The 23963-nt window shown below is 43.5% G+C and overlaps 1 protein-coding gene across 1 annotated transcript in view; it reads left to right on the top strand.

Moving 5' to 3' along the window:
• BMPR1B (bone morphogenetic protein receptor type 1B) overlaps positions 1-21232 on the top strand; it is an 83220-nt gene extending 61988 nt beyond the window's left edge. Inside the window, exons 5-11 of the mRNA XM_083756617.1 lie at positions 343-439; positions 2868-3006; positions 4940-5132; positions 6861-7158; positions 10009-10184; positions 11404-11534; positions 16019-21232. Of these exons, the coding sequence (XP_083612743.1) occupies positions 343-439; positions 2868-3006; positions 4940-5132; positions 6861-7158; positions 10009-10184; positions 11404-11534; positions 16019-16144 (1160 nt within the window). The 3' untranslated portion in view covers positions 16145-21232. The remainder of the gene's footprint in view (positions 1-342; positions 440-2867; positions 3007-4939; positions 5133-6860; positions 7159-10008; positions 10185-11403; positions 11535-16018) is intronic.
• The last annotated feature ends 2731 nt before the right edge of the window (positions 21233-23963 follow it).

Raw genomic sequence — 23963 nt, 5'->3', positions numbered from 1 at the left:
ATTTATCTTTAAATATACCGTATTTTTCCATGTGTAAGACTAGTTGTTTTTTTTAACCATAAAAAATTAGGTTTAAAATTGGAGCTCATCTTATACACTGGTAGTGCTGAGGGGTGTTTTCTTAATTTGGAGTCCCCCAAAATCAGGGGGTGTCTTATACATGGGGGCATCTTATACACGAGAAAAATAAGGTAGATATCCTTAGCTTTGTTTTTATCATGCTTGCAAGCCACCTCAAACACTTGGGGGAGAGGGGGAGAGAGAGAGAGTGAGAGTAAGTGGCTTAAGGGAGATAAATGCGGTTATTACCTGCCTGCTAAAAGTCCTTTTGTTTTGTTTCAGGTTTGGAAGAGGGAAATGTCCATCACAAGGCCTTACTGATTTCAGTGACCGTCTGTAGTGTCCTCCTAGTGCTTATCATCATATTCTGTTACTTCAGGTACGGTCCAGAAAAGCTTGGTTTTCCCCCCGGTAGCTGTTTCTTTCTGCCATTCATATTTCAAGTTTCTGATCTATACTGACGCAGTGGTTGATTTGGAGATTTCATTTTAAAAATCCTATGTATCCTAGTAATGCTGACATTACAAAAATGTTATTGGGAGTACAGGTGGTGCGAATGAGCTTTGTTAGCTTTGTTATCATAGGCTGCATTCATATGGCAGTTTATTCATTTTTCAAGAAATTTCCCTGTTAATTTCCACATTATATTTGAGCTTCCGCACGACGTAAAAGCCACTTTCGGAACTATACTGGAAGATTAGCACTAGTTTCCGTATTACTTGATTTTTTTTCTGGAAGCAAATAGCATAGACATGAGCACTAAACTTCCACTGTATTCCACTATAGCTCCAGAAGAGACTTTTATGTGTTGTTAAAGCTCAAATCGCTGTGGGTTAAACCACAGAGCCTAGGACATGCTGATCAGAAGGTTGGCGGTTCAAATCCCCACGATGGGGTGAGCTCCCGTTGCTCGGTCCCTGCTCCTGCTAAACTAGCAGCTTGAAAGCATGTCAAAGTGCAAGTAGATAAATAGGTACCGCTCCAGCGGGAAGGTAAAAGGCGTTTCCGTATGCTGCTCTGGTTCGCCAGAAGCGGCTTAGACATGCTGGCCACGTGTCCCAGAAGCTGTACTCCGGCTCCCTCGGCCAATAAAGTGAGATGAGCACTGCAACCCCAGAGTCGGCAATGACTGGACCTAATGGTCAGGGGTCCCTTTACCTTTGAAGCTCAAATCTAATGAAGAATTTAACAGTTAGGGAAAAGTCATGAAAGTGCATAGTGTCTTCAGCACAAACTGAGTTTCCAGTGGGAGGTAATGCAGAAAAGAAAAGTGAATGAAAATGGACTTGGAGTGGTATTTCAAGTAAAGCAAGGATAGGCAACTTAGCTAGTGCCAAGTTGGTTTCTTTCTTTCTTTGTGCACTGGTGTCCAAACTTTTTTCAAAGAGGGCCAGATTTGATGAAGTGAAGGACCGTGAGGGCTGACTAAAGAGCCAACAAAACATGTTGAGGTTTTTTTAGGATTTTACCCCAGGAAATAAACTGCAGGCTGGATTATGCCCCTGAAACGGACCTTGGACATGCCTAATCCATTTATGTCCCCTCTTTCCTCCAAGGTGCCCAAGTTGGTGTACCTTGGATGTAGGTTGATGTAGGTTAGGCTGAGAGACGGTGACAGGGGCCAACTTTGATTTTTCTAATTTTAGTGGCACCCCTTGTGCGAGGCCAAAATTTGCCCACCCCTGTGCCTCTCACCTTCCGTTCTGCTCAGTTCACAACATCACCTCGCAGCACCCCCTAGGCTTGGTGCTCAGTGTGGCAGAACCGATCGCCCTGCCCTAAATCTGTCTCTGATAGTGACTGGCCCAAGGTTACCCAGTGGGGATTTGAACCCTGGTCTCCCAGGTCCTAGTCCAGCACTCAACCACTACACCACATGGGCTAGAGGCTGTAGGCCAGGGGTGGACCAAACACAACCAGCTAGGCTTTCCTATTTGGTCTGCCAGAGCATTCACAAGAAGCAGTGCCCACTCACCATACACCTGATACCAGATGATGAGCAGGTAAGGGTGGGGATTCAAAGGAACAACTGGGAACCTTTACTGGACTCCTGAAGCTGATTTTGCTGGAGCAAGGTGTGCTCCCAGCAGCTGATACTGGCTTTACTGGGAAGGACTTTTGCTGCTGGTCTGTCCCATCTTACTAATTCATCCTTCTTCAACCTGATGCCCTTGTGCTGTAGTCCACCTGGATAGCTCAGTCAGTAGAGCACGAGACTCTTAAATCTTAGGGTTGTGGGTTTGAGGCCCACGTTGGGCAAAATATTCCTGCATTGCAGGGGGTTGGACTAGATAACTCTCAGGACCCCTTCCAACCCTACAATTTTATGCTTCATCACCCAAAACAACTCCCATCAGCCTCAGCCAATAAAGCCATGCTGTGGCAGCTGTAGTCCAGAACATGTGGAAGACACCAGGTTGAGGAAGGTTATGGTAGCTGGTTTTATATATTATAAAGTGGCAGATTGTGGGGGAAAGACATGGGGGGTGGGGTAGGCCACCCAGTATTTAAAGTTTCAGTGTGAATTGAGGTATTGAATAAGATTGTGTGTGTGTGTGTTTTTTAAAAAAACCTTGCTACTGTACATCTAATTGCAATGGCCTGGGCACAAATTTGCAGAGATGAAAGTATTGCTTTGTTACTGGGGTTGCTGAAAATAGACGAGAAACGTGAAAGCTTTAGAGATTTTTTTTTAATATGCAATGCTAGTGGGAAATTAAACAGACTCAAATAGCAACTTTTGCCTGATGTTGCGACCACCCAGCGGTGCAGAGTCAACCTATGTTTATTTTCATACACAACTGCAGGTTTAAAAGGCAAGAAAGCAGACCTCGGTACAGCATTGGGCTTGAACAAGACGAGACTTACATTCCACCTGGAGAATCCTTGAAAGACCTCATTGAACAGTCTCAGAGCTCGGGAAGCGGTTCTGGGCTCCCTCTTCTGGTGAGAAAGGAGTACTGAGACACGGAGACATATTAATGATAATAGCGGCATAGGAACAGAGCATCATTGCTATCTGCATCCCTGGTTCTGCCTAAAACTTGGTGGCCCTTCAGAAGTTGCTGGACTCCCTACTCCCGCCACCCACAACCATTGGTCATGCTGTCTGGGGCTGATGGCAGTTGCAGTCCAGCAACATCTGGAGAGCCAAAAGTAAACCAGCATAAATGCAAAGGTTATCTGAATGCAGAAATTATGGCAACCAAAGTTGATTCAGCCTAAGATACAGTTAGCAAAATTGCTTTATTCCTTCAGCTTTTTTATTTGTTCTTAGAGGTTTGTTTTCATTGCTTCCACTGCAAGTAGTGGCAGCAGCAAGCAACCTGACCACCATTTTGCATCCTGTATGACAGTCTTAACTCTGCCCTGCAGATGAACATTGTGGCACAAGTTTTGTAATTTGTAAGTAGGCTATCTTTTTTTTGGGGGGGGGTACGTTTCACCACCTTTGCCAGTCTTCTCAGTTAGGAGCCTCAATAAACATCTGATGAACCCTCAAGGAAGAGGGATTGAAAACTACTGATTGTAGTGCCATTATCTGCATGAACACCTGCTCTGATTAATGCCTAAAAGGCATTCCATTTTTAGAGCTGTAGCCATCTTCTGCCGATGAACTGACTTGTTAATAAACTTGCTATCTCCATAACTTAACAGAGTGAAAAGGAAAGGTAGCTGTGCTGGTCTGTAAGATAATCTCTGCAATCCGAAATATCATGCAGTACAGTACTTTTTATTTGAATGTTCCAAGTTACCACAGGATAGTGAGCAACCTTTCACATTCACCTGAATACTTCATCAGACTAGGTGTTAAGCAAACCAGGAGAGCCAGTGTGGTGTACTGGTTAGAGTGTTGGACTAGGACTTGGGAAGCCTGGGTTAAAATCCCACTTGGCTATGAAGCTTACTGAGTGATGATGGGCCAGTCATTGTCCCTCAAGTTGTCAGGCTTGTGGTGATGGGGAAGAGGAGATCTATGAATGCGGTTTTGATCTTGCAGGAAAGGTGGACTGTAAATACATTTTTTTTTTACTTCCAAGATTTTCCATACAAATTAACATTTTGTAAAAGTACAAAAACTCCCCCAAAACATTAGTACGGTTTTCCTTTTGAAAAAAAGAGGCAAAAAACTTGGGGTGATAGAAATAAAATTTATTCCAGGCACAACATGTTTTGGAAGAAAATTCTTCCTTGGGAACACTTTTCTGGCATGCATTTCTTGCATTTGAGAATTACTGCTACAAACATTTTCGAAAGGGAGGATATTTCCCCCCTGAAACACATCAGATCTGGAATCCTGATTCATTGCACCTGGAGCTCGCTCTTTCTTTCTTTCTTTCTTTCTTTCTTTCTGGTGGTGAAGATCCCCATTTTTGTGGTCGGTTTCCCACAACCTCCATTGCCTCATTCAGTGATTGCCCTAGCAGAAGTGGCACTGTGATGAGTGTGGCTTATGTCTGTTTATTTATTGAACAAGATGCATGTATTGCTTAAATCAACAAACCTCTGAGAGCTTTACATACAACAATATAAATATTAACTCACAAGAAAGTTCCAGTGAAGTCAAACGTTAGAAACAAGTTGACATGGAATTTATCAAGAAATAAATAAAGCCAGCAGTTTTGCACAAATCTGCATAATAAAATTAAATGTTAAAATTACCATACATTTCTGGTTAGGCTTCTTTAAGTAAAAGCACTTTTAGCAGGCACTGAAAACAATACAGCAGACTGCTTATCCCGACTTTTCAACTTCAGTGTTATCATCATCTGTCTATCAAACACTGAGCTCCCTCTGCTGGCGTTTTCTAGTCCTTGAGGGTGCTGTCTATTTGTCTCAGCATTAGTTACTATAGCACCATTGTCTTTTCTCTTGATAGGTGCAAAGGACTATAGCAAAGCAGATTCAGATGGTGAAGCAGATTGGTAAAGGTCGCTATGGAGAGGTCTGGATGGGGAAGTGGAGAGGAGAAAAAGTGGCCGTCAAAGTTTTCTTCACGACGGAGGAAGCCAGTTGGTTTCGAGAGACGGAGATCTATCAGACCGTTCTGATGAGGCATGAAAACATTTTGGGTGAGTGGCACAAACTAAAAGTAAGGGTCCTGGTCATTTAAGGCGCCCCAATTTTTAATTCTGTATTTTGCAGCTGCATACGTACATAATTTTATTTGTATGCCGCCTTTCCACAGGCACTCAAGGCGGCTTACAACACAAAAGGAAGGCATAACTACCACATAACAAAGGTAGTCGTAAATAATAAATGAAACATTTAAAAATACACAGCCAAACTGAACAATTTACACATACCTCACAAGATCCAAAATAAAAATAACAAAACGAAACAGCAAAAACCCAACAACAACACCCCTCTGCTCAAACAACACTCTAGCCCAGGCTTCCGCAAACTCGGCCCTCCAGAAGTTTTTGGCCTACAACTCCCATGATCCCTAGCTAGCAGAACCAGTGGTCAGGGATGATGGGAATTGTAGTCTCAAAACATCTGGAGGGCTGAGTTTGAGGAAGCTTGCTTTAGCCCATGAGTCTGTTCAACAGCCTTAGCTTTTGTAGCTGGAGGGAGTCAGTCAGACACGGCTCCGTCCTCCCAGGCCAGGTGGGAAAAGGCCTGCAAGGTCTCCCAAGACTCACAGCCAAGATGTGCATTCTGGAGTATTAAAAAGATGTATCAAAAGCCAAAGTTAGCAAAGTGGTTTCATTTTGACAACCTGGTTTCATCTTAGCCCTGCGTGCTGCTTAACCTTTCATAAACAAGGTGAGAAAACACCTGTATAGCAGCTCACCCCCAAATTCTGGCTTAGACCTGACATTGTGGACTTACAGTTGAGATCACGTCCCTTAAGAGGAGCTATGATCCTGAGGACTTGCGAGTTCAGAGATTCCTCATATTTCCCCAGAGAAGGAAAAATAAATCCATGCCTTCACAGTTTTCAGGGTCATCGATGCGGTCTTCAACAATTGCTAATTTCAGTTGCTGTGCATTTGTTTTGTCCCACTGCTCAAATTCATTTGAATTTTAAAAACCGAACCTGGAATAAATTTCAAAATACTTGAGTTTTGAGCCCTTGCACACAAATTTCATTCTGCACTTTAATTTCTATGATTCTGATTCCAACAAATGAATGAGGGAATCATAAATATAGCAACAAACTTCGAATCACTGTTCATACTCCTAAAATTGAATTTAGATTTTCAACTCCTTGTCTTTCGGCCTGAGTTTGTGTGTTTTGAGTTCAGGAATGTGGACAAAGGTTTCCTATGATGAGAAAATTTAGATTTTCAACTCCTTGTCTTTTGGCCTGAGTTTATGTGTTTTGAGTTCAGGAATGTGGACAAAGGTTTCAAATCTAGCTAATGTTTTGATAGGGCTATCCTTTGAAGTGTAACTTATGCCCCTGGTGCAATGATGGCCAAACTTGGCCCTCCAGCTGTTTTGGGACTACAGTTCCCATCATCCCTGACCACTGGTCCTGTTAGCTAGGGATGACAGGAGTTGTAGTCGCAAAACAGCTGGAGGGCCAAGTTTGGCCATGCCTGTCCTAGTGCAAAGACTTGCTTGGTGGTATTCTAGGTCAACATAGTCTTGACCATTCACTGCAGTATCAGTTCCACATGTGTCGTGGAATGTGGAGCTATAGTAACTCCGCTGACTTCTCAGATTTCCAATTAGTACAAGCAGCATTGGATACGGCGTCTTCACCCTGGCATTCAAAAGAAATTGGCTCTGTACCTTCTTTCAAAACATGCACAATGTTTGAACAGCCCTGTCTCCATTCCTCCTTGTAGGCTTCATTGCTGCAGACATTAAAGGCACAGGGTCTTGGACTCAGCTGTATCTTATCACGGACTACCATGAGAATGGATCCCTGTACGACTACCTGAAATCCACTACCTTGGATACAAAAGCCATGCTGAAGCTGGCATATTCCTCAGTCAGCGGACTGTGCCATTTGCACACTGAAATCTTCAGCACTCAAGGCAAGCCAGCTATTGCCCACCGGGACCTCAAAAGCAAAAACATCCTGGTGAAAAAGAATGGAACATGCTGTATAGCAGACCTGGGTTTGGCAGTTAAGTTCATTAGGTGAGCAAAATACTGGGTTTTCTCACTGAAACTTGGTTTGTGAACATGCAAAGGGAGTAGGTTTCAAAGGGGGCCTGGAGTTGGGACCTTGTGACAAGGAAGGAAACAGTGGATTGTCGCATGAGCTGTTTGTGAAGATTAAGACTGACTGTTTGAGATCATGTTGACCATCCCAACACAGAGTAAAACTCACACTCTGTAGCTGCAAATTATGGGGCAGGCAAGCCACATGCTAACTGGCTTCACATGCCACAGGTGGTTGTGGTACAGAATTGTGGTCAGCCACAAGGGAGGCTAGGTCGTTGGATCTTAGCCCTAGAAACTGATGCAGCTGAGTCAGATATGATGAGAAACAAGTAGAACTGTATGTGAATGGGAGGAAACCACTGAGATTTTGGTTAAAGCTCACGTGAAGAATGTGGTGGTGCATAGGGCAAGCAAAATGCTCAGGAGATTGGAGCAAGTCCATTTGAGGAAAGGATGCCGTCTTTGTAGCATTTTAGATGACAAGGGGGGAAATGCAAATAAGGGAGATATGATAGAAGTGTATAAAGAAAATCGGTTTTTCTCATTCTTGGTACTGGAACTCAGAGTCATCCCAATGAAGCTGTGTGCTGGAGGATTGAGAACAGACTAAAAGAAATACATAATTCAATCATGGGAGCCACTACCACAAGTTGCAGTTATAGCCATAGTTAGTTAGATAAGCTATCAGGACTACGCGTAATGATGGCTTTGCTATATATTCCTTCCAGTAGCACCTTAGAGACTAACTAAGTTCGTTATTGGTATGAGTTTTTGTGTGCATGCACACTTCTTCAGATAGTGTGCATGCTTCAGATACTATCTTCAGATATCTATCTGAAGGTATCTTCAGATACCTTCTTCAGATACTTCTTCTTCAGATACCTATCTGAAGAAGTGTACATGCACATGAAAGCTCATACCAATAACAAACTTAGTTGGTCTCTAAGGTGCTACTGGAAGGAATTTTTTTATTTTGTTTCGACTACGGCAGACCAACATGGCTACCTACCTGTAACTTTGCTATATATGATCTCTAGTACCAGAGACTTCTGGATACCAGTTTGCTGGAGATTAATGCTGCATATTTGCCATGCTTGTGAGCTTCTCATAAGCATTGTGAGAGCAGAATGCTGGGCTAGACAAGTTCTTGGGTTGATCTGGCAGGGCTCTACTTATATCCTTAAGGAAAATAAAGTCTCTTCTTTACCGGCCCATCTTACAAGAGAGTTGATTTCAGTGCCCTGCCTTTTGGGTGTCCTCCATGAATGGCTGAGCAGCTAAAGCAAGGGGGTGGCAAATCTGAGCCTACAAGGCCACAGGAAGTGGCTCGCTAACCCCAGAAGCTTTTATCTTACCTCATGATCTGACTGGGAGATGGTATTCCTCTGTCTGCTCTTCAGTGAGGATCTCATCTCCACCTCCTCCCCTCATCTCCTCCAGCAGGCAAGCCCAGTGCTGCCTGAAAATGCAGCATGGGATGTGTGTAGCCTGCAGGGCACTGCAACTGCCACCTCCCTCCTGGCTGCACCGACCCAGCTGAGAGCCCCTGCCCAGGCTCGCCTTCCCTGGTTTGCTGCTTGCCCTGCCCCCATGGGCAGCTAGCCCTACCTCTGTGGCATCTCAACCCACTCCTATGAGGGTGCCCTGAACACCTAGCTACACTGCTGGTGTGTCTGTGTGTGTGTGAGGGGAGATGCATTCACCAGACTGGGGGGAGCCGAGTGGTGCAGCCACCTGCTGCTGGCACCCCTTAGCTCCTCCTTCCATGGGCCAGGTGCTTTTAAAGCCTGCTGACTCTTCGCTGTGACGTGCACCTGGCAGCCCTGGTTCTTGGCCCAGCAAGGGGAGGAGAATGGCGGCACAAAGGAACCCTCTCCTCCGCCTCCACTACCCGCCTGCCTGCCTCCCTCTTTGAGAAGTGAAGCCACAAGTTTTTGGGTGCATGCATTCACTCCCCTGCTCCCCTTGGCTCTGTTCTCTCCAGATTTAAAGCCCTTATGGCAGATTAAAAATTTGGCACCCAGAAACTGTGGCTTTAAAAGTCTGTTAAGGCCTGAATAAAGACTCTCTCTCTCCTTTTTCTGCTCTGCCTCAGTTGATTTGCACGCAGCCGGCGGGGAGGGGGCTGCCTTTTGACTTTCCTTTTTATAGATCTTCCTTGTCCCACTCCCCAAAGTCTTGCAGCTAAGGGGGAGGCAGTGGGCAGGATCCTTGCCCCGGCCTACCCTGCCCGGTGGGGGATTTGCCCCATGCGCCTTGGGCGGCTCATCCCCCCCCTTGTGTGGTGCACGCACACAGGGGTGCACCCCCCCCCCAGGAGTCTGAGCGGCTAGCTACACCACTGCCATCCTGGAATTTTTCCAAATTAAGAACTATATATAAATGAACCTAATAAGATTAATAAACATATTTAAGCATGGGAAACTGAGCCCTGCTAAGAAAACAACCTTTCAGGGAAATTGGACTGCTATCTTTGGCAGGGGAGTTTCATCTTAATGCTAATGAAATCTCACAAATGTTACCAGCAACCCCTGCTGAGTCTTATCACTGTTGTGTGTTTGCATTTGGATGCTTGAAGTATCCCCAGGCATGGAAGCCTCAAAACACAAAACAAAAGAGCGCCTGGTTAACAGTTAAAAACCTTTCTCTGAAAGGATCATTTCCATTAAGGTTTTCTTTTACTTTGACCTTGCTCGTAGATGGATTTAATTTGAGGTCCCTTTCTCTCCCACCTGCCCACCATGGCCTTTCATATACAATTTGGTTTTAGGGGGAAAACGCACTCATTTTTGTCTCCTTCTATCCACCCCCTTCATCTTTCAGTGACACAAATGAGGTGGATATACCACCGAACACCAGAGTGGGTACAAAGCGGTACATGCCTCCTGAAGTCCTAGATGAAAGCTTAAATCGGAATCACTTCCAGTCATATATCATGGCCGATATGTACAGCTTCGGACTCATCCTTTGGGAAATAGCAAGGAGATGTGTTTCAGGAGGTAAATGCCTTACAGCACTGGCGCATGTCTCTACATTACTTCAATTCCGTGTGTGTTTGTGTGTGTGTTTTAAGAGAGACAGAGAAAACCATCCGTTTCAAAGAACTGTTGTCGCTGAACTTATTTATTCCCATTTCCTTTCTGGTTGTTAGGACTTATTTTTCCCGTCCCTGTAGGTCCTCATTTAGCCGCAAAGATTTATCCTCTCTTTTAATAGTCTCTTCTAAAGATGTAGTGTGTTTCATAATTGCAATGGGAATTTGGAGCTCATTTATGGGCACTTCCAGAATTATAAGCATCAGAGCTTAAACCGAGAGCGCTCCCTTTGCTTATGTAGAGAAGGAATGGGGTTGGTTTTGCTTAGGTGCCGTGATTAACAAGGAGATTACGCAGATGTGATGCAAGAGGATCAGCATTAGCAGGTGTTAGCTAGCATTTGGAAACCTGTATTGAAAAGGCATTGTTGCCTGTATAAAATTAATTCCAGACCTGGCAAGACTGGCATTTTAAAACCCAGTTCCTCCACTTTCTTGTATTTTCCTCTGCTAGATCTCCTCTGGCTGATTGCTGTTTGCAAAGCTTTCTGTTACCTGTCTAAGAATGGCAATGCAGAGATTTCGTATGCTAGCCTCGAGGCATTTGAAGAAGGAAGTTGGCTTTTATTGACAGCACTTTGACTACAGGGAACCAGAGGGCAGACTTAAGGTCATCATGGTTTTGATCTGGTTTTTAACACCAAGACTAAGCCATGAGGTTTAGACAACGAAATTAGGAAAGTGCCTTGGAGCATACGCAAAAACCACCCTTCAATTGCACAGCATTAAACAACCAGTTTGAGTTAGGATTAGGTCTTTCCAATGTGGAAGGGTGAATTCCAGCTTGCTTTTGAATTTTATAAACTAAGCCCTGGGTATTAGTGGAAAAGATACCTACAGTTAGCCTGAGTTTTAGGACACAGGACATATGTGGGACAGGTCTGTGACATCTCAAGCTACTTGCTTTTGAAAGCATTTTGCAGTCACCTTACCTTTTACCTTTATATGTGGACCCACATGCTAAAATGGATCCAGCATCCACTTGCCTGCTTCCTGCTACCATATCCCAATGAACCTTCCCAATGAGCTTCGGTCTGTGCATGCCTATTCATTTGGGTTTTGATAAAGCATTGTTTGTAAACCTACCTGACACTGATACAACTAACAAATGGCACATTTTCCAGGTATAGTTGAAGAGTATCAGCTTCCATATCATGACCTTGTTCCCACTGACCCTTCATACGAAGACATGAGAGAAATAGTAGGTATCAAGAAGCTACGGCCCTCGTTTCCCAACAGGTGGAGCAGTGATGAGGTAAGGAATCATAGAATTTTAGAGTTGGAAGGGGGGACCCCTAAAGTCCAACCCCCTGCAATGCGCCCCATGTGGGGCTCAAACCCAGAAACCTGGGGTTAAGAGTCTCGTGCTCTACCGATTGAGCTATCCAAGGAGAGAATACTTTCAAAACCTGACCCATTACATTTACCTCCTTTTGTCAGAATCGACTCGGGTGATTTAAGGAGGAAAAAGTCTTGACATTATAGGATGCTGCCTTTTGCAGTTGGATAAGGAAAAACCAAGAAAAGTTCAAAGCTGAGTTATACCTGTTACAGTGCCTGTCAAAATTACGGTGTACCTATAAGGTCAGCTTTTTAGACTCAGTTCAGAATAAGCAAGTCCTCTGCAAGATGTTGATGTAAATCTGGTATCACCTAGTATTCTGGGCGAAAGAAGCAATGGCCGCTGGTCATTTTTTTGGAAATTCAAAGGGCAGCAGTTACCCAGATCTGTGAGTGTGAGCCTGTGATTGGCATGTGTTTTGGGTGTTGCCTTCCATTGTAATATACTGAAAGCTAAAAATATGGCAGCTTACAGATGGACTAGCTCAGCCATGCAGGCTGGCTATAAACCAATGTAAACCAGGCAGTACTGATAAAAGTTAGAAGCACCCGCCAACTATTTCTGCAATCACAATTCTGCCCTCTCACCATACCAATTACATAAATTGCTGATCCATCTCCCCCCCCCCCCCCAAATCTTCACTGGCTATTTGTTAGAATAAAATAAAAAGCCTCCTACAATAATAGCATTACACAAGGCTAAACCACTCGACCAGTGATGTGGGTTTTCTGGAAAACCTCCTGTTCAGATAACAGTAATTAGCATAGGGCAGACTGCTTTCAGAAAATTTTCATTTTGTTGGAGAAAAATGCGTTGGAATTTTTTTCTGAAGCGTCAGGGAGTGGATGCATTTTGTTACGTTTATATTACTGTAGTTAGGAAACGAAACAAAACTCAAAACTTTGAAACTTCCCAGGTTTCTTAATGCTATGTTTTCAAATGGATATTCATTGTTACTAATGAACTTACCCCACCACACATCATTGCTTGTGACAAATGCCATGCCTAGTGTGGCCCTTAAGAGTTTTTGATTAATTTAATTTTACTGATGTTGGAAGTAAATACTCCAGGAACAGCATTTACAGTTTGGTATTTGAGCCTCATTAAAAAGCAAATAAAAATGTCAAAATATTGATCTTCCTTTAAAAGCCCCAGTTTATAACAACAGCTTCTTAGTGAAAACCAGAGTACTGAAATGTTTTAAATATACACTGAATGTGCACATCAATTCTTTGGTCTCTATAGCAGGTCAGAGCAGATTGTCACAATTTGCATCAGGCCATGGATGGAGTACCTTTGACACTAAATGCCTTTTCCTTGCGAGGGAGGTTCTGTCTGTGAGCTACGGTACACACTCAGATGCAACTGATCCTGATTTTGCTCTTAGGACTTTTAAATCAGAGAAAGCCAACCTGGTGCCTTTCCGATGTTGTTGCACTGCAACTCCCATCAGCCTCAGCCAGCATTCCCAGTGATCAGATAGCATGGGTGTTATAGTCCAGGGATGTCCAACAGGTCAGTTGTGACCTACTGGTAGATCCCTGGGAGGTTTTGGTAGATCCGGTTGATTTAGAGGGTGCTGGGGTAGAGCAGCTCAGCTCAAGTCCAAGCCATGGCTGCAAAGAAACAGTGTTCCCTTGCATGCATGTCTGTTTTAAACTGCACCTGCAAAGGAAGAAAGGAAAAGATGGTTTCCTTTGAAGTTGAGTCACCTGATGTCATGGTAGCACCAGATGACTGACAGGTGGGCCGCCTCACCTCCCTCTTGAAGTAGCCTCCAGGAGGATGCGGGAGCTCAGGATATGACCTGCCACACAGGTCCTACTCCTGGCCCCTTTATTGATGGGAATTGTTGTCCAGCAGTGTTTGGAGGACTACAGGTTTCTCACCTCTGATATCATTAATTAATTAATATGCTACCTAATTGCCAAGGTAGCTTCTAAGCAGTTCACAAGTATAAAACCGATTTCAAAACATTTAAACACACATACCGTATTTTTTGCTCTATAAGACTCACTTTTTCCCTCCTAAAAAGTAAGGGGAAATGTGTGTGCGTCTTATGGAGCGAATGCAGGCTGCGCAGCTATCCCAGAAGCCAAAACAGCAAGAGGGATTGCTGCTTTTGCTGCGCAGCGATCCCTCTTGCTCTTCTGGCTTCTGGGATTCAGAATATATTTTTTCTTGTTTTCCTCCTCCAAAAACTAGGTGCATCTTATGGTCTGGTGCGTCTTATAGAGCGAAAAATACGGTAATTGCCACTAAAACAATTTCATGAAAACAGACACCTGCTGTTTGAAATGTGCAATGAAACAAGCTAATTAAAACAGGGGGTTCAGGTCCTGAGATAAGGGGGCATGCTTGTCTAAAAGCAGGTGGGTCTTCCAAGTGCCCATGGAATACTAGTACATTACATTGTATACAAGGCAGCGTGCATAATCTTACGAATATATTATATACATGTATATACGCTGCTTTGTAGGCCCCACCAATAGGGTACTAGTGTCTGTAAAAAGGAAAAACAAATTGGGAGGGGAGTTGAAAGCCTGTGTGTTAGTCTTCTGTCTCTCAATTCCACTTTTTGTCAATTAATATAGGAAATTGCTTTTCAAAGCTGTAGTGGTATTTTCCTTTAGGGGAGGGAGGAAGTTGCCTGAACACTTTCCATAGAGAATTTATAATGAAGCAAAATTGTGTTTTGGAATCAGTAGACCAGTAATTGATGTACCGCAGACAAATCTGCCGACAGTTATGGTGATGCTATGCAGAGGTCATTAATCTTGTTAAGTGGTACAGTGTAATGCTATTATTGTAGGAGGCAGCTGTGATTTGGGAATAGCAGTCTTCACTTAAGTATTCTGCAATTAGATTTAAAAATACTTAAATGGCAAGAGTTGTAAACAATCTTGAGTGCGTTGGGGAGGGTCGCAGAGGGGGGATGTAGAAAAAACAAAAACCCAAAACACCACACACACACACACACACACACACACACACACACCTAGGAGAAAAGAATGATCTAGCAAAGCAGATTGAGAAAATTTGGTATATGGCCCACCACAGAATAAAAAGAGTTTTGAGGGCACCACTGACTTCCTACAGTAACTTACTATCCTTTAGAGTGCTAACCCATTCTTTGACTTAAAGTAGCGTAACAGTGAAGCCATGCATCCTGTGCTGCAGTAAGAGCTACTGTACATGACTCTCTTCCATTCATTAGCAGAGTGCAAAGATGAAAAACCTGAAGCAAGGTGGGGTGTGTTATACACACACACACACACACACACACACACACACATTTATGGATTAGGGGATATAAATTAAGGGGATATGTGTGTGCGTCCTATGGAGTGAATGCAGGCTCCTTGGCTTCAGCGATAGCAATGCGAAGCCTCCGAAACACAGAGGGAGCTCCCGCTGCACTCTGGAGGCTTCGGGTTCCTTTTGCTGAAGCCAGGAGGGCAAGACTCTCCTGGCTTCAGCAGAGTGGGAGAGCTGCGCAGCGCCCTTTCAGCGAAGCGGGAGGAGAAATGGAAGGGGCTCCGTTTCTCCTGCCGCTTTGCTGAAGGGGCGCTGAGCAGAGAGGGGGAGAATTTTTTTTCTTGTTCTCCCCCTCTAAAACAAGGTGCGTCCTATGGAGCGAAAAATATGGTATATATCCCCTAATCCATTAGCTGTGAGGATATGTGACTGTTTTGCTTGTTTCCAATTGTTCTTACATGTTTGATTTTATTTTTAATTGTATTGTTCTACTGCTTTGATGGTTGCTGGCCTGGACTAATATCTATCCATCCATCCATACACAAACACACACATACCTGCAGTCTAGCACACATTGCCTTGATCTTCTGTTCCTTATTCAGCAATGCTAGTGACAAGGATCATACAGCATCAAGACAAATTGTGCAGGTACTGGCTGTGTACACACCATACGTTTAAAGCACATTGAAAACTCCACAAGAATCCTGGGAACTGTAGTTTGTCGTGGGTGCTGGGAATTGTAGTTCTGTGAGGGTTAATCTGCAGTTCACAGGAACCACTGTGGAGGAAACCATATGCTTGCTAAATGTGGCTTAAATGTATGGTATTTACACAGCCACAATACCACCCATCTAGTTGTGAACCATGTCTTGGGGCAGTGTGATTGCATATTGTCCTTCTGTACATGAGGCCTATAACGGTTGAAGGTACACAGGGGCAGAATTCCATGCTCAGTATGAGTTCTCAATTAGGTTCATTTTGTTTCTTTCCAGAGTAGTGTTTGGCTTCCAGCCAAGATTAAACCTTTAAGTGTTTGTGTGTGTGTGTGTGTGTGTGTGAGAGAGAGAGAGAGAGAGAGAGAGAGAGAGAGAGAGAGAGAGAGAGATGCATTCATCTATATGTTTTCTTTCTTCCTCTAGTGCCTAAGACAAATGGGCAAACTCATGACAGAATGCTGGGCTCACAACCCTGCTTCTCGGCTCACAGCTCTGCGAGTGAAGAAAACTCTTGCCAAAATGTCAGAGTCACAGGACATTAAGCTCTGATTCGGCTGAAGAAAGGCACCTCTTTGCTAAATCTCAGAAAAATGGACTTTCCTTCATGTTTCAAAGAGACAGGAAGAGGAATTACAAGACTTCGCTAATATAAACCTTGAATGCAGTCTTTCGGCAAATAATCTTCCACTCTGGCGCAGAGGCCATTCCAGGAGAAAGAAAGCAATGCGGCTCCATCAAGTTTGGCTCCTTGGCTGCCAGATGTGAAGACCTTTTGGCCTCTTTTGGAAGCGGTGGGAGAAACAGTTATCGATAACTGCTTCAAGATTATGCATGCTGCTTTCTGTGAAAGCCCCTAATGTTATTAATATTAATATTATTATTATATTTGGACTGTTTAATTTTCATAAAAATGAACCTTTGCAAATACAAAGTACAAGAAAAGAATTATATTGTTACTCTAAAGCGGGGTGGGGGTGGAGGAAAGTAAAGCAAAATTGCATCTGGAGTCTAAAACAAATTGGTTATGATTTCCTGCTGATGAAAGACTGTTGCACTCCCAAGGCAACACACTATGTTGTGAAAGAAAAATATAATAGAAATATAAGTGATTGCCTATACAAATTTGATTTTGGGCAACTCATATATGATGTAGGCCAAAGGAAGCCAATGTGGTGTTCTGATTATTTTTTTGGACTACAACTCCCATCATCCTACTCTGGCTGAGGCTGTTGGGAGTTGTAGTCCAACAACATCTGGAGGGTACCATATTGGCTGTCCCTGATGTAAGCTGTTCCTGATAGATAGACCGCATTCTCAATGGGAATCGGTAGATATGCTACCAAGCAGTTTATTGTGCACAGTAGACCTAGTGATCCATCAGTATCCCTTGTATAAGCCCTTCACATTTCAGGTTTATTAAAGCAACACTGTTAAAGGCATCTAAGGAACATTAGATGTGAAAGGTGGAAGGTGGAAGACAATGAAAAAAACCCTAATCAAACAAGCTCAAGTAACCAAGCACCCTTTATTTTCTATTATTTGGGAAATTTTTTCCTGGCATTTTACACACAAAACAATAATTCTGAAATTGGTGTAAATTAAAGTTTGGTAGAATATGGTGTTATACGTACTAACCTTTCCTTTACCGGCAAAGTCCCTGATCGATGAAACGGCTGACCAAGTTGCATTGCATACTGTTTTCCTTAAGAGAATTAAGAAAATGAAGAGTATTGACAAAAGAACGTGCACTGTTCAGCGTGCACCTGGAAATAGTAACTTGCCACTAACAGAGTAGAAGAAAACTGCACTGTGTTTCTAAACACATGTAGGTGAGCATTGCTTTGGAAAGGAGAGGTTTTTATTCTTTTCACGACTTCTCAAAAATATAATTTCCTCTTTAATTCTGAAAGGAAATTGAGAGAGTTTTTCTAAAGTGAAGGGGATTTTTATGTATTGGATTATTGGGCCACATGCTTTACGGGAGCAGAACGTTTCCTTTTTTTAATTATTGTTTTAAAAATCAGATTCTACTGGAGGAGTACTGAATTCCTCTGCAATTCTGGTCAAAGAAGCACTCACTGAGACACATATTTTGGTTTTGAGGTGAACCTATTAGGTATTTTGCACGCACAAGGAGTTGGGGGACTCTTCTTCCTCCTGCAGCACCCCGTTCCCCAGAATGTGAGTTGGCACACCCTCCAAAATTTGGCAAGTTTCCATATGCATGCAGAAGGCCTTCTTGCTTGCATAAGGGTGCTTTCAGTCCTGTCCTATCTTCAGACCCTTCCCTGAATCTCCTGAATTTGGGCTGTCTTCTGTAAAACATGTTGTTGTTGTTTTAAAGTAATACACTAAAGAAATAGAACTATAAATGGGATAAAATAATTTGTAGCACCAAGCTAGGAAAAATATGCTATGTGTATTCCTCCAGTTACAAGTTTTAAAAAATACTGCAAGTTTTTCTTAAAGGCACACATAAGTATCAAGCAAAACTGCATAAAATTCTGACCATGAAGTTCTAGGTTGCTGAGCTGTTTTTCACTTTGGAAAATTAAATGTAGTTTTGAATTGTTGAGCTGTTATGTTATATTTTTCATTTGAAAGTCCCTTTAAGGTTATTTTGAAGCCTGCAGAGGGCACTGTGCAGCTTCAGATTCCCAGTGCAGTGGGAGCCGTAGGTTGTTGTTAAGTTGGAAGTGCATACCCTCCCCAAAGAAAATCCACTTAAATAGGCTGGATTCCACATGCATAACAGTCAGTGTTCCCTCTCTCTTTGCAAGGTTAGTGGAAGTAAGAATTTAAGACGCTGGGAAAAAAGTATACTGTGTGAAGTTAATTTTTTGGTGCAAAATATTGGAGCCGACTGATAGATTGATGCAGTTTCAGACTCTGAACTTCAGAGAGAAATATGGATGGATGTTGGGGATATGTATTCCCCCTGACATAAAAGTTTAAGGCTGCAGTCCAGTGGCTCCTGGGAGGGTATTTCAGAGGCCAAATGATCTCCCTTGCTGACATCAGAGAGAATACTCTTAATAGTGGAGCAGGAGATCCAGTTTCAGATCCAAATCCCCACCAAAACCTCTGAACCCCTGGCTGACTGAATGTTGGAATTCCAACACTGAAAGACCCAATGGGACAAAAGCTGTTGGAGACTGGGGACCATAAAACACATTGGAAGTGGGAATCCAATGCCATCTCAGCCACTTGACACTCATGAATTGGACAGAAATATAGATTAGCTCAGGAGCTAGCTTAAATCTCTTTCACTGATTTCCTTTCATGCAATCAGAAAAGCATTTTAAGTTGCAGAACCGAAGAGCAAAGGCGTGTCTCTCCTCCCTCACTCCTGCCATGACTCTTGAGAAGCTGGTAGGGTTTTAGATAAGACAGTTCAACCACCTTTGGTTTCTACCTATTCACCCTCACTTTAAGATTGCAGCCTAGGTGGGTAATAACGGAAGAATTTCCACCTCTGATCCCTCCTGTAAGTATCGTACAGGGAGCCATCTGTAAAGATTCCTTGCTCAAGCACAGCCACAAACCCTCTACATACTTCAAAACCTGAATGGGCTTAGTGCTGCATGCAGTTAAGCGTGGGTGATTCTCATCGATTTGGGGGTAATTTATAGGCTATTCTGAAAGCAATTTGACTTCTGGAGCCATTAGTTGTTTTTACATGAACATTTCTGTTCCAAAACAGAGTCAATCATGCACAAAGCTAGTTTCTTCAGAAGTTGTCCTCTTTTTTTCTCTTGGGTGCCTCGTGTCTTGACAGCTGGCACCATAAATCACCTCTGCCTTGAGTGGTGATTAGTTAATGGAGGTTAAGAATGCATAGCACTAAGGAGTTTTCTGACATGGCCGGGACCCAGAAGTGGGGAAAGCCCATTTAAACTCTCACTGAATGAGAAATGGGAGCCCACAGGATCTCCCTTCCCATACCATCTTAAAAAATGGATGTCACGGCCCTTCCCTGTTGTGCAGTGTGAATCCCACCCCCTTATATTTGGAGTAACTTTGCTTGCACTTAGCAATTATTAAGACAGCAAGTTTCTGCAATCATTGAAAATATGAAGATGCTGCCACTTGGGCAGATAATGTAAAATTGATTGCTCCCACTCACCCAAGGAAAGCTGGATATTTGTCTCCAGCACAATATTTGCAGCCAAATCATAGAACCCTGATAGCGGCTAAAATGTGATTAGATGGATTATGTGTGCAGTTCAGTCTATGGTAAGCCAGTCACACAATTCACAGCCACCAGAGTTCCCAGAAAGTGATTGAGCATTTGGGTTGGGGGATGAATTTGCAGTGAGAATAGTTGAAGATTGGCAGACAACAGATCATATTGCCTCACCAGCAGCTGAACTGCAAAAAATGGGCATGTGGAGTCCCCATTGGACTGAATAATTAAAATAACTCCCCGCCTCTCTCATTTTATTAAAAAAGGACTTTAGGACTTTCTTCTCCTTTAACTTGAGGCTGACTCCACAGAGGGCACACATAATTTTATTTCACTATGATTCAAACACAGGGCCTTAGTAGTTACTTGAGTTTTTGGATTTTCCAAATACTTTAAAGATGAAAAAGCCTTTTCTTCTATGGTTCCTGAAGTAAATGGACTTTTGGATGCCAGTGTCCATAAGCCCTATATTCTTATTTTTAAAAATATATATATATATAAATTGTTGAGATGTTCAGGTTTGCATTTTAAGGAAATATTTGTGTGTGTCTGTGTGAATATATATATATATATATCACAGTTGGGAGTGAGGTCAACTCCATTATGTGGATCAAGAGTAAAATATTACAGATGATGAAGCACTAAGCAAAGTGTTTATTTATGAAAACATGTAGGCTGACAATTCATAGTGACAATGTAATATGGAAGAAGAGAGGCATTAGTACTGGAGTGAAAAGGGCATAATGACATAGTTTGTTTGCTCCAGGTTTGCTGCAAGACTTGGAAGGGCCTGTTTCCCCCTTCATCTCTTACGTTAGCTTTTCTGAAATCAGATTTTGCAATGTGGTTGTTCAAAATGACAGAACGCATCCTCAGCCATTGTTGCAAATTGGCTTTAGCACCAATATTTTATTTTACCACATAGTTACTCACTAAGATTGCCAAACAGTAATTCCTCTGTTCCAGTAGCAATTTGAGCTATGAACCTTAAAGATGATGTCCCTGTTGGCCATTAGTCTGAGAATTCACCATTTTTTAGGTCTTCAAATATCTGACATAGTTAATAGTTAAATATAGACACCAGAATTTTTAAAGGAGAGCTTTTCAGGGAAATATAGATTAAAATGTGTAGCCTGTGAAACTACCTTAATGGCATTTATGTTGGGAAGAGAGGAGACCAAGGAGAACAATAATCTTGTGCTGACACAGCACAAACTTTCTTTTGAAGAATGGTTGACAATGTAATTTTTTTCTTGATACTGATTTGTGTTCTTTTTTGAGAACCAGTGCCTTATTCAATCTGTAAATACTGTAATTGTTAAAAAAAGGGGGGGGGGGGAAAGAAAGCACCATCTAGGGAACAAGCCTGTATTGTAATTGTTCAAAATGGTATATGTCTGTCTTAACATTCCCTAAATAAAGCGTTTTAAGTTCCCTGTTTAAAAACAAAACAATTCTCTTTGAAATAGTTTGGCTTCTTTGTAATGTCCAGCATTATTGGTCAATGATAGATGTGTTGGCTGTGTCAGGTGCCGTGTTTCTTATTAAAAGTGTCTTCATTTAACTAGCAAGCAGGAAACTGCACAAATTCTCTCCCCAGTTTTTAATGAGTACCAAGCAGTATGTGTGCTTTGCCTGCGGTCCACTGAGCCTCTTCAAGAACTGGTTTGGCACAGGAGAGTCGAAAATGGCAGGTATGGAATCCTGTCGCCTTCAAGGTGTTGGACTCCAGCTACCACCTTTCCTGACCGTGGGAGTTGGAGTCAGGTTCAGGGACCAGAAGTGGTCCTCCAGGAATCCCCTGGACTGTCAACAGGCCATAACTCCCTTCCCAGGCCTCACCCTACAATGGTCCTGGCTCCGCACTTCAAGTGCTTTTGCCTGCCTAGAATGTTCCCTTGAACTGGATAGAGTGGTGGGGGAGTAGAAAGTGAAATCTCAATGGTGGTGGTGGTTTATTAAATTTGTATACCGCTCTATACCTGTGCAAAGGTGTCAGGGGTTCAGGGAGAGAGGCGCAGGTGGGGGAGGAGACAGAGAGCGAGGGGGAAGGATCCCAGGACGACGAGGAAGAGGATGACAATGACCCGAGGTTGTCCATGAGTCCGTCCAGTGAATCGGAGGACTCCCAAAGAGGAGCCCCCCTGGTCAGGCCAAGGGGAGCTAGAGGGGGAAGCAGTCAGGAGCAGGGGAACGAAGGGGGAACTCCCAGTGGGAGTTGGAAATCGGGACCGGCTTCTCCGCCGGAACGGAGTGAAGGGGGTGGAGTTACCAGTGTGTCAGAAGCAGCAGAACAGGAAGCAGAGGGGGGAAGGAGATCAGCGCAAGACGTCCTGCCGGAAGGGGCGGAGAGTAGTACCGAGAGCAGTGTAACTGTCAAAAGGAAGGTCAGAAGCAACGTACGCGCGCCAAGTTCAAATGTGGAGGCGCGCGGACGTGAGGAGAGTCCTGGGGAGGAGCCTGGTCCCAAAGCGCGAAGGAGGGGGGAGCAGGCGTCAGAGGATTCAGCCTCTGGGGAGTCCCGGAGGGAGAGAACACAGGGGGGCAGAAAGACCCTGCGGAAAAGAAAGGAGAGGAAGAGGTGGTCCAGCACAAGCCTCTTAAACTGGTGTAGAGGCGGGACTGACTCAGAGGGGACTTCAGCGGTCTAAGGGTAACAGACGTAGAGCCACGGAGCTCGGATGTAAAACCAAGAATGTTCTTCAATAAAAGCTTTTGTATATAACCCGCACTGGACTTTGGTCTCTTGTGAGCTGGGACCTCGGGTGGCTCTGACAAAAGGGAAGAGTTGTATCCATCATGTCAGTTGCCAATGGAAAAAAAACCCTAACTTTTGTATGCACTTTCCCCCAATACTACCAGATTTACTTGCGGGAACTTGAATGGTAAGCTGACCACAAAGAGTTCTCTGGTTTCAAGTGTTTCCTTCCCATAATCTTGGCCAGCCACTTGCCAAGGTCATTTATATATAGTTGGGGAAGACAGTGTGTTTTGCCCCATGTAGGGCAGTTTGGTTTTGTGTAAAATAAAAGTGAAAGCTGGGGTTAAGCTAGCATTGAGACAGGGCTATATCGCTAAAGGTTTATGCATTCCGAACCAGTTTTAAGTGGATGTTTTGCATGCACATCTTTAATTTATTGCTGCTTCCCACAAGCCTCTTCTGATTTTTATTCTCCACTTCACATCTATATTTTATTGCATGTGCATTTCATTTCTGCCAGTCACTTTGGTGCTTTGACCACAAGTGAGCTCTGTTTTGGACTTGTGTGAGGGTGGACAAAAAAGTGGCCAACCAAAATGTCAAAAATATTTTGGAGCCAAATCAATTTTCAAATCAGCAGCACTTTTGTGGTGGGATGTCATGCATCCCACAGCTGCTGCCTTTTTCTTCCCAGAAGCCGGTTATCTGACCTTTTTGGCCCTTCCTGCTTGCTTTCTTCACTTCCCTTCTGTTTAGCCCAAGGGAAAGTGTTGCAATGAGTTGTGATGTAGTATTCCCCTTGCCCTGCCAAACCTCAAGGGATTGAAGACGAAGCACAGGGCACCAATCTAGCATCACAACTGGCCTCCAAAGGCCCACTTTCAGCCAGGCCTAAGGTTATGCCTGATCAGCAGGGTTTAATTACCTACCTCAATTTCTTCTGTGCAAGACAATGACATCGGATTTGTACTGTGTACCAATCTTATATTTGCATACTCATTTGCTTTTGCACCCTGTCCATCTGAATGCTTTATAATAATGCAACACACTTCATCATCATCCCCAGTTAATGGCATATTGGTTTGGCTGCATCCTGCTATTGATTATAATGTAAAACACCCATTGCATTGGGGGAGGAATTTCCTCTAGATCAATGTGAGGATGTAGTCTATAATGTGGTCCATTGTGAGTGTTGGGGGTCCCATAGGACATAAAGGGACACTAGTTTTGAACACAGGCACTTTCTTCAATGAAGCAGGGAAATACTGGGTGAGGGGGAATGGGGGCTGTGTCATTTGTGTATCTCCTTGTGAGAAATAGGGGGAAGCTGGAGCTCAGTAATAGCACATCTGCTTTGCATGCAAAAGGTCGCAGGTTCAATCCCTCACTTTGGCAAGTAGAGCTGGCAGATATTTCTGCCTGAAATGCTGCAGAGCTGCTGTCAGCCCGTGTAGACAATATTGAGCTAGATGCTCCAATGG

The sequence above is a fragment of the Podarcis gaigeae genome (genome assembly GCF_964106915.1).
Source record: "Podarcis gaigeae genome assembly, chromosome: 9".
Lineage (NCBI taxonomy): Eukaryota > Metazoa > Chordata > Lepidosauria > Squamata > Lacertidae > Podarcis > Podarcis gaigeae.
The sequence above is the reverse complement of the archived record's forward strand: the minus strand, read 5'-3'. Positions and strand labels throughout refer to the sequence as shown.